This window comes from Mytilus galloprovincialis, chromosome 5 (genome assembly GCF_965363235.1).
Source record: "Mytilus galloprovincialis chromosome 5, xbMytGall1.hap1.1, whole genome shotgun sequence".
Classification (NCBI taxonomy): Eukaryota; Metazoa; Mollusca; class Bivalvia; order Mytilida; family Mytilidae; genus Mytilus; species Mytilus galloprovincialis.
Window position 1 is genome coordinate 1,564,375 of NC_134842.1, and position 12,001 is coordinate 1,576,375.

General features: G+C 31.4%; 1 protein-coding gene across 1 annotated transcript in view; it reads left to right on the forward strand.

Annotated features, from left to right (window-relative positions):
- The first annotated feature begins 7,437 nt into the window (after positions 1–7,437).
- The window catches only part of LOC143074944 (uncharacterized), an 84,711-nt gene continuing 80,147 nt past the window's right edge, over positions 7,438–12,001 (forward strand). The window contains exon 1 of the mRNA XM_076250145.1: positions 7,438–7,668. Coding sequence (XP_076106260.1) covers positions 7,470–7,668 — 199 coding nt within the window. The 5' untranslated portion in view covers positions 7,438–7,469. The remainder of the gene's footprint in view (positions 7,669–12,001) is intronic.

The following is a 12,001-nucleotide window of genomic DNA, read 5'->3' on the forward strand; positions in this document are numbered from 1 at the left end:
CATATGGTACAAAACTCATTCAAAAAATCAATTCGTGTTGTGCCCAGATGACTTTTAAAATATATATATATATAATTTTGAAAGCTCCAAATTATCTCCCTTTGGTCCAAAAATGCCATTTTTTGGCATTAAAATTGAAGTATCTTTTTTAACTCAAAGGTGACCTATATTTTTTATTATGATTTTCAAATTAGCTGTACTTAAACCAAACTTGTAAAATTTGAGCGATTTCTGTAATTGAGTTATTTCGATATTATCTCTATTTTTCCTATTAGTAGAACAGAAAAAAAGTGCCTCTATGAAAATGTATGCTTCTTTTGGAGCCAGATTGTGAGCGTAAATAAACGGTGACCCCATGTTTTTATCTTATTTTTCTATCAAGTATAAGATAAAGTTCTTTTATAGAAAAATATAGCAAAATCCTCTATTAGAAAAAAAAATAGGTTTAGACCCGCGAGCCCCCTTAAGATAAATATTTTATCGTTTCATGTATATATTTTTTCAGTTGAATTTATGCTTGTGCATAGTAAAAATCAAGAAGTATTTGCCCTTACCGAAATCGGTTGTTTTGTTAAATGTGCTTTTAATTAAAAAAATATATATATCTCGTAGCTTCACATAAACAATTTAATATAAACAAGTATATAAGATGCTTTCTGTCATATTTGTATTCTGTTCAAAGTTGTAGTTAAAATCAGGCCGCACGTATTCATTCTTAAATCGTGTACAATTTTATGATTATGGTTTTTGGTCGTTGTTGAAGTTCATACTTTGAATTACAATTGTTCACATCTTGTTCCATTCAAGTTGTTTCTTATCAGTCATATTTGAAAAGCAAGTAAAGGCCCTTTTTTATACAGCAATCTTATTGGAGACAGTGTATTTATACAGGAAGAAATTAGATGTACCAGTAGTTAAATAGTATATTTAACTGAAATAAACCAGTCAAACCTTTATTGTCGTTATAAAAGTACTTTAAGAACCTTTCAAAAAATTTTAAGTTAATATGTAATGTAGAGAATCATCAATTCAAGTGCATTTAATATCTTAAATAAAAGAGGGACGAAAGATACCAGAGGGACAGTCAAACTCATAAATCAATTATAAACTGACAATGTCTGGCTAAAAATTAAAGAAGACAAACAGACAAACTATAAAACACATGACACAACATATAAAACTAAAGAATAAGCAACACGAACCCCACCACAAACTAAGGGTGGTCGCAGGTGCTCCGGAAGGATCAGCAGATCTTGCTCCACGTGTGGCACCCGTCGTGTTGCTTATGTTATAACTAATCCGGTAAATAGTCTAATTCGGTAGCTCACATTCATGAAAGGCACAGTATCAGGACATCAATAAAATGCAAAATTTTGATTAATTTCACGTTTTTCACAAAATAATTTTGTCGTGTGGATTTCGATATGGAAAGCGGACTCCAGGAGCATTTTTGTTTTATTTTTTCAGTTCTTAATTTTCTGAAAGTGAGCATTTTTGTGTTACGCTCACTGAAACATTTTAGAGGGTAAAATTTTTAATGGTTTGCCTATAAGAAAGAAAATTAAAAAGTCTACACTGTTTCCTTCCATTCTTTATGAGAAAAAACGTCAAAGATCATAATTTTCGTCTTTTTTTTTTTTACATATTATCGATGATCAGGACCGAAACACCAGCACAGAACGTTTTCTCGCAGGACAACCGTACCCACCGTGAATGTGGTATGGGCTTTGCTTATTGTTGAATGCCGTATATTGAACAATAGCTGTTCACTTCAGTTTCATTTGGTTTTTCTTGTTGAGAGTTTATACCACATCTTCTGTTTTATATTGAATCGGGACAAGTTATGAAAGTACAACAACTGTTGACTTAAATAAATATGTCGATATGTTTTCAATTTATCGTTTATTTAATAGTGTTAATTCATTGAATGTAACTACTTCGGGTTATTTTGATTGTTTGATATGTTACGTTGGTGTTGATTTAGTTAGTTATCAGATTTTTGCCTTCCGAAATGACAAATTTTCCTACACAGTGTTGAAAGTAAAAAATAAAGCAAAAATGAAGAACTCCAAGGTAAACTAAATACGGAAAGATCCCAATAACATAACAAAATGCATATTTAAAATCTCAAACATTTCTAACGGATGAAAAACTGGTTTTGTAGTTTGCTAAACCTCTCACTTTAATGATAGTCGGATAGAATTCTATCATTCTGATAACAGAGTATAACTCAAACGCAGCCTTTGTTTCATCATAATCATCGACTCAAAGTTTATTCAGAGAGATGTTTCACTCACCGTTTGGAGTTCAAATAGTTATAACATTGCCTTTCCATAACATCATTGTTAACATTGTTTGACAAGTATTGTAAAATAATTTTAAAAAGTTCGAGATTGCGTGTTATTTTTTAAAATCCTCTGATGTTTGTTGTTGATGGAATATTTTCGTGTTTGTTCTGAAATTTGCATTTTGTGTCGACTTTTATTTGTTTGCGCATTTCTTTGTTATGCATATTCTTTGATATATAAGAAAGATGTGGTATGTGTGCCAATGAGACAACGCTCCATCCAAGTAACAATTATAAGAGTTAACCATTATAGGTCAAGGTATGGCCTTCAACACGAAGCCTTGACTCACATCAAACAACAAGCATGTTTATGGTGTATTGCTATAGATATTTTTTAACAGCGTCATACAGTTGGAGATTTGGTATGCCATTCAACCAGGTTTAACCACCAGTATTCTCTTAAAATGTCCTGTACTAAGTCAGACATATTACAGTTTAATCAAATAGTTCGTTTCTTTGTGTGTTAGCATTTGTTTTGTTGAATTTTGGTGTTTCTGTTGTTCCATTGTTTACCTCATAGTTAATTTGTTTCCTTTGATAACTATTTACACCACTAGGTCGATGCCACTGTTGATGCAATTTTCGTCCTCGAGGGTTTCACCAGCCTAGTAGTCAACACTTCACTGACGATTCTTACAGTACTTGCAACCTTAGGGCTTACTGTTTGACGTGAACTTGACTGATTCGTGAATGATCGGTGACGGATGTTTGACTGATCGATGAGTGATCGGTGGTCGGTGACCCATAGAATCCGTCAGATAAATAAAAAAAGCTATGTGAGAGTATCTGTGAAAACGGCCAGCGATCGATCAGTACATTAATTTTATGCACGGATCGAACGGATACGTATATAATTAAAATTCTTATGCAAATCGAACTCCACAGTGTTAACATTCGATGAACGCGGACCTCTACAAAGACACCTTTATTCGTTAATTTATTATCAACTTAGTTGCAATAACAAATAAAAAATTAAAAATAACTTTTCACTTACATTTTTTGTATCATATGTATTCCTTCATTTTTTTTTATTGAAATTTTAGTTTAATAATAACAAAAGTCCAGAATAACGATATCCTCAGAATATTATTGTACCACTTATAAGAGGTAAAATGTTGTCGTTTAAGATAAGTCCTCTATTTAGCAATTGTATGTCAATAGAGGATGAAAGTAAAAATATTATAAATTAAAGATGCGTGCTTTATTTGTGATGATTAAAAATGTTGTTTTAATTATTGTTTTTAATTAACTTTATTTCTTCTTTCGATAAAAAGTAATACTATTTTATTTGTAATTTGTAATTTGTTATTTTTAAGGCCTCAAGATAAGTCTTAAGTCCTTTCTTATAAACTTTTTTTAATAGATTGCAGTTATATCTTTATTTCAATGCAAATTATAAACCGCTGTCTGATTTTTGTATTTTTTGTACATCAGGATTGATTTCTTTTCATAGAATAAGATGACTTTCAGGGAAAAGATACTAAAATCTGTACGCGTTGCCTAAAATGCAAATATTTCTTCTCATATTTGAAATAATGCAACATCGATTACAAACAGTCATTAAAAATGCCTTTTGATTAGTTATTTTGTATCAAATGTGAATATTTGAAGGATAAATATGCATAAACTATAATTTTTGTTGAACAAGAAAGCATTAATAATTTCTTCATTTTAATGGAAATCATTGACCGCCATTGGATTTTTCTACTTTTATAGTTAAGAATTGGTTGTTTTTCATTAAAATAAAAGATTATTGAAGAAAATAAGCTAAAATAATATTTGCAGTGTATAAAATTGTCAAAATTATTTTTCTTTTGCTAGAAAAGTATGCTGAGCGTCACTGATGAGTCTTATGTAGACGAAACGCGCGTCTGGCGTATAAAATTATAATCCTGGTACTTTTGATAACTATTTTATTAGTAATTTATTATTGTAAATGCCTCAAGATAAGTCTTATATTAGTTTAAGATAATTTCAGTATTAAAATACTCAAACTTATTATTTATAAATTATTGTTGATTAAGAAAGCAATTATTGCCTTATTTTAATATAAATCATTGACCGCCATAAGATTACAGTACTTTTTGTACATCAGGATTGGTTGTTTTTCAAACAAATATGCTAGGTTTTAGGGAAAAGATACTAAATTTGTGTACGCATTGCCCAAAAAGCAAATATTTCTTCTCATATTTGAAATAATGCAACATTAATTGTAATCAGTCATTAAAAATGCCTTTTGATAAGTTAGTTTGTATTAAATGTGAATGTTGAATGATAAATATGCACAAACTTTTGTTTTTGTTGAACAAGAATGATATTATTATTTCATTTTAATGGAAATCATTGACCGCCATTGGATTTTTCTACTTTTAATAGTTTAAGGATTGGTTGCTTTTCATAAAAAATAAGTATTATCTGTCAAAATATGCTAAAATGTTGTTTTCGCATATTTAAAATTGTCAACATTATTCTTCTTTTGGTAAAACATTATGCTATTTTATTTGTAATTTTTATTTTAAAGGACTCAAGAGAAGTCTTATCTAAAATTTAGGTGACATTAGAATTAAAATACTGAAACTTTAGTTTTTGCGGAATAAGAATGCAACTATTGCCTTATATTAATACAATTATAAATCGCCATAAGATTTCAGTACTTTTTGTACATCAGAATTGGACGTTATTCACAAAATATACTAGATGTTATAGGGAAAGGATAAAATAAATTGTATGTGTTGCCTAAAATGCAAATATTTCTTCTCATATCTGACATAATGCAATATCAATTACAATATTTTGTCCACGAGCATCACTGAAGAGACATGTATTGTCGAAATGCGCATCTGGTGCAAGAAAATTGGTACCGTTAATTTTATTACAAACAGTCATTAAAAATGCATCTTGGTAAGTTGTTTTGTATCAAATATGAATATTTGAAGGATAAATATGCATGAACTTTTGTTTTTGTTGAACAAGAATGCAATTATTTCTTCATTTTCATGGAAATCATTAACAACCATTGAATTTTTCTACTTTTGATAGTTAAGGATTGGCTGCATTATATAAAAATAAAAGATTGCCTGAGAGAATATACTAAAAAGTTGTTCGCATTGTATACAATTGTGAATTTTTTTTTTTTTTGGTAAAAAATTGTGCTATTTCATTTGTAATTTTTTTTTAAAGGCCTCAAGATAAGTCTTTATCTAGAATTTAGATAAAATCAGAATCAAAATACTCAACCTTTTAATTTTGTGAAATAAGAATGCAGTTATTGCCTTATTTTAATATAAATTATTAACCGCCATTATAGTTCAGTACTTTTTGTACATCAGGATTGGCTGGGTTTTTTTTTAAATATGCTAGATTTTAGGGAAAAGATACTAAATTTTTGTACGTGTTGCCAAAAAACGCAAATATTTCTTCTCATATTTGAAATAATGCAACATCATCTGCAATCAATCATTAAAAATGCCTTTGATAAGTATTCTGTATCAAATGTGAATATTTGAATGATAAATATGCATAAACTTTTGTTTTGTTGAATAAGACTGCATGCCCGCCTTTGGATTTTTGTACTTTTTATAGTTTAAGATTTGTAATTTTTAATTACGGCAAGAGAATATCAGAAAAAAAATATACTGGAATGTTCTTCGATTTGTTTAAAATAACCAAGATTTCTTATCCTTTCAAAGATAATGCAGCAAGTTTTGTTTGTAATATGTTATTTAATGGCCTCGCTTGAAATATGTTTATTTTTACAGAATTTAGAGATGATAAGGATACAAAACTTTAAAATATTAAAAGATCATACACCAACATTTTTAATAACTGCTCATTTATTCATTTCCAAGAGTATTTACGGAAAATAAATCAAAATCGCAATATAAACACCCTTTCTTGATTTATCCGGGTTTAAAAAATATATAGCATAAATGAAAACGAAAATGACCATCCTGTTATGATAATATTCTGCATATTTCTTCATTTAGATTCATTAGACCTTGCTGAATATTTTAATAAAATAGATGTTGATCAGTTGTACTTGAACGTTTCGTACTTTACATGTCGCCATGGTATGTATGTATGTATGTATGTATGTTGTATGTATGTACTTCGAGATTCCGCCAGTATAGACGCACTCCTTGATTGACTGCAAGGGTACAGCGGATCCATGTACACTCACTAAGGATTAATGGAGATGTGTTCTTTACAATATTAACCCACCACCAGAACAATCCCCATCCCAACACCGCCCAAGGGAGCATGTAGGACACCGGGAAGTCTGTTGTTAAGGTGGATGAAGCCGAAGTACGCGGAGACAACCACCGGGCTTCTCGACGAGAACAGACAATCCGAAGACATTTCAGAAGATTGATCTCCAGGTCAAGCTTGGAACATCTTTTACCTACCGAGGCCCCCGATATATTTATATAATAAAACGAAACTACGATTTCGTAATTTGAATTATCATGTGACTAAGTAGAGTTCAATCCGTCAGAAAGGTCGATCGGTCCTATCAGTCCGATCAGTCAATGACTTTTACTATAAGTCTGACGGATTGTTGACGTGAGTTTGACGCAAACTTGACTGATCGGTGACTGATCGATGATCGCTGATTGATCGATAAAACAGTAACGTCTATGGTTGCAATTACTGTACGTAGACGAAACACGCATCTGGCGTATTAAATGATAAGCCTGGAACCTTTGATAACTATTTCCATTGATCCTGATTTGTAAGGCAAATTCTTTTTTTTTTTGTCAATCGATTTGTGACTTTTTTGTATGAACACTGGTATACAACTGTTGCCTTTGTGTAACACCTTTGATTTAGATAGATGTGGTATGAGTGCCATTGAGATGAAGATTTATTTAGAATTTGCCCTCTATGAATATAGGAAAACAGAATTTAAAAACTGCCGTTTTAATTCTTAAATAATCACAGTGTGAAAATTCCGCTGAAAAGAGATTTGATTTGTAATATAATTTTAAAACTGGTTAAGTCATCCAAAATAAGTTATAAATCTAAATGTTAAACTTACTTCTATAGTTATTCCTTAATTTGATAGGATTTTGTTATCTTTTTTGTTTTAGAAATTCCAAGTGTGGAGGAAAATAATAGATACATGGATGCATTAGAAGTTGGAAAAGAACATCGACAATATGTCAGAATTCAAGTAATTGGGAAACATGGGGTTGGAAAGACAACTCTAGTTCGTAAATTACTTGAAGACAAACAAACTGAGAAAGTATCCAGCACTGATGGAATTGAAATTCATCAAAAATGCAAGATTAAGCAAGATGGAACATGGATTATTTGTGATGGTGAGATATTTCTTTCTTATTCTCACCTGTAAATCTAATCAAATGAAAGTCAGTGTTGTTTATTGAATTTGAAACTGATAATTTGCAATAAAAAGTACCCCATGATTTCATTTTGCCTAAATAATGGCAGTAAATTTACAATCTATGAGGGTTTTTTTTATATAAAAAGAAAAAAAATAATATCATGTATATAAACCTTTCAAATCGATTATTCAAATGGTTTATTTTAATATGATTTTCGTGAATCGATTTGCGCTGCCAATTAGATATATACACCAATACCATCACGTCAAGGGGGAATTAACAACTACCTAAACCAATATTTACTGTACGGCCTCTTTAATCCGCTATCATCTGTGAAACGGATATTCCATAACGGTCAACCAACACGTGATGGCGTCAACGAAAATTACGAGGGGATGATTTCACCTTAAAAATTTGGATCTTGGTTTAATAGCTTCTGTGTGAGTAGCACTCCTCTATCAAGAACATCATGATAGGAAATCCTTTCAATTGGGAGATATAAAAAAAAGTAGGAGGGGGTTATGTTTTTTGTCTGAGTCAGATTTTTTTCTTAGTTTTTCGACGCATCATGTATCAATCAAATCATGTTTTTTTAATATTTTATCACCAGAAGGTAAAAGGAAAATCTTAGTTCAGATTTTTTTGTTTTTAAAGTTATATGAAACGAGTGACTGGTGAAAAATAATGTTTATCCAATTCTTGAACCAATGCATGTACATATCAAAATCTTAGTCCTCTGTGCACGATTTTATCATTTTTTTACGCAAATATATCGTATAATCGTCAATTTTTTTTTCTCTGTCTGTTTTGGTTAACAAATATGGCTGCTCATTAAATGCCGTGTTTTGAAGCCGAAGTTTACCGATTGTCGCTTTATAGTAGAACGTTACACACGCTGTTCCTACAACACCTAGGATTTAAAACAGAATCTTCGAAATTTCCTCCGCAAAACAAAATAAAAATGTTAGCAAACAAAAACCACTTTTAAACAAATTCAATATATGTTTTAAATTATGTTTTTATAGCTCTTGGTCATATACTAAGTAACATCTAGCCGATATTTTTCAAAATTTCATTTGACTCGGTGGCTGCATATTAAGCTGGAATAAAAAAAAATGTCCAATTAACGACGTTTTTTTGGAAACTTAACGATTATAAGTAGATATAAGAGCGGAAAATGATTAAAAAGAGTAAGACAATAATAACATCTACCAAAAGTACAAACATTAACCTCATTGTTTATGTGTTCAAATATTGCAGATTTTATAAAATCTTCTCTACACAGTCGTTTTTCAAGCGGTAGCCATTTTGTCCTAGTTGATATTTCATTTTTCAAAGCAGTTTACGCGTATTTTTTAATTGATATTTCAATAAGTTATTTATAATTGATCAAAACAAAAGTTAGATACACGAAGAGTCCAAAATGCCAAGATTCTTTTCTTATAAACTACATATTTGGGTCTTAAAGGAATAATTTGCTTCAACACATTACAAAACGGTAGCCATGTTGTCCAAACGTCTGAAAACGTCGAAAAATTCCGAAAAAAACGCTAATTTCCAACGTTACATGTGCAAAAGTTTCAATTGAATGTTCATGATAATTAAAAACAAATCGTGTGGTGAAATTTGGAAAAAATATGTTTATGGCTGCCGAAAAAAAAGAATAGTACATGTTGCTATAGACTCCGGCAGAGAAATATAGATTCGACACAGGTTAATTTTGCAATTTTTATTAATCGTTTATAGCTTTTAACGATTTATTTAAAAGAATGGTGAAATGGAAAAACAATTCTTATTACATGAACTTCGTTCAACTTTTGCAAAGACAAATTGGAAACACCAAGACAGTCCTCAAAATGTAAAATGCGAGTTTTAATTTATTTGCGGAAGTACTACGAACTAGATAATTTTAAGTGGCGTATTCCCCAATATTTAAAGACTTAATACAAGTCCACGGAATGTTTCATTTCGCAATTTGTCCTGCTTTTCATGTTATAACTGTCGTGATGAAAGAAATTCCTGTACTAGCGAAGCCGGAACTTTTCGTCAATATAAACTTGTGCAAGAAATTGAGGTAATTGAAAGACTTATCCCAAACAGCGACGAAAACCGTTTAATTAAATTAATAAAACACGGGATTGTATTAGCCTTTTTTACAGACAAATCAGGAGTAGACTTCTATATTTTGAAATGTATATCAGAAGTTAAACAAGTTAAGCAAGCAACTTTAGATGACTTGGGAAATAATTCTCGAGCCAAGGTTCAAGTAATTGAAGGGGTGCATTTCGACAAATTACGTGCCAGGGAAAATACAATTATATGACTTTGATTAACTGTTTTCCCCGTCAAATTGGGAATCAGAATATTTTTGTAGGAAAAACTCATGACCCCCTAGAGGTTTAATGCTCGTTTTCTTTTCACTCAAAGCAAAAACTAAAAGTTTTGGGTGTTTTGGAAAATTAAATCGTCTCCCTCTTTATCTGACTTAATTTTATATTATAGATCAACTAATTATATACATGTAGATCGTTTTGTTCATTTGAATACCAATTTTAACACCTTAATATATATCAAGAAAATAAAACTACAATTTAGAATCATATATATTGTTGATTTCATAATGACGATTAAACAGTAAACGCATAGTGGTTAATCAACGTCCAGTGGCTAATATTTCATGAATTTTCAGGACCATAACGCAATTTTTCGCTAATATAACGGTTCCATAGGATAACCTTACTTCGGTATATGGGCACATGATTTACTTTATACAATGCAGAATCTATTCTGTGTATTAAGTCTTAGATGCATGATTTTTTATAAGTTGTTAGAGACTTTGAACTAGCTGTCAAAATACTGCGACTACTCTCAGATCTGTACCTAGTGTCTATTTGTTGTTAGGATGTAGAAGTACCCGGCAACGTCCATTTGTTATTTTTTCTATCTGATGAGTTAAGCCTTTTTCCACTGATTTTTATAGTTCGTTCTTTTGATGTACCGTTATACTGTCCCAGGTTAGGAGAGGATGGGATCCCGCTAACATGTTTAACCCCGCCATATTATGTATGTATGTGCCTGTCCCAAGTCAGGAGCCTGTTATTCAGTGGTTTTCGTTTGTTTATGCTTTACCTTTTTGTTTTCCGTTCTTTTTTTGTACATAAATAAGGCCGGTAGTTTTCCCGTTTAAATTGATTTACATTGTTATTTCGGGTTCTTTTATAGCTGACTATGCGGTATGGCCCTTTGCTCATTGTTGAAGGCCATACAGTGACCTATAGTTGTTAATTTGTGTGTCATTTTGGTCTATGGTGGAGAGTTGTCTCATTTGCAGTCATACCACATCTTCTTTTTTATATTGAATATTGTGTGATTGTTATATGAGGGGGTCTACTATGGCCAAATCCGCGGGAAAAGAATGTCACTCATATAGTCTAAGATACTAGTACATGATTTTTATTAGTAGTTATTGGCTTTGAACTAGCTGTTAATAACTGCGAATAGTCTCAGACCTGTACTGTACTTTGTGTTTTTGTTGTTGTGAGGGATGTATAAATACCCTGTCACGTAAGTGTGACAAGTTTGTGTGCTTCGCATCGATCTGATGAGTTGATCGCCCTTTTCAACTAATATTAATACCGCCACATTCTTAATGTGCCTGTCCAAAGTCAGTAGCTGGTAGGTTAGCGGTTGTCGTTGGTTCGTCTCTGTGATATTTGTTTAACCTAAATAGTTTTGTGGTAATTCATCAGTCCTGCCCCTCCCGAAACATCATAAAAAAGGCCTATTTTTCTAGATTTAAAAATAAGCTCGCGATATAAAATTGGTACCCCTGCAAATAAATTGAGTGTAATTTTCAGATTATGTCTGATCGATCATTAGTAGGAGCGCTGTATATTTCATGGATTCATATTCCCAAACATGATATTTATAAAATCGCACGGGTGCATGTCTTGGTTGAAGCTGGAATTACTAATCTTTTCGAGGCACATATTTCATCCGATATGTTATCTTATTTTTTAGAACATACTTTTGTATTTTTCTCTTTATTTTCTCATTTTGACTGACGCTACAATACTCGCTAATTTCCGCGACAAAATTCATTCAAATAAAACTGTCTTCCGACCAACGAGGGCGGGTAGTGTTATCTAACTCTAATTCAAGTATGTAGTTTATAGTGGTGAAACTTCAATCCCCCCCTCCAATACACGAAAGGGGGAAACAGAAGATCTAGTAAAAAGGATATAAATCTAGATCTAAAAAAACAGCGAACTAGAACAGCACAGAATAACATTGGACACACAAACGCCGA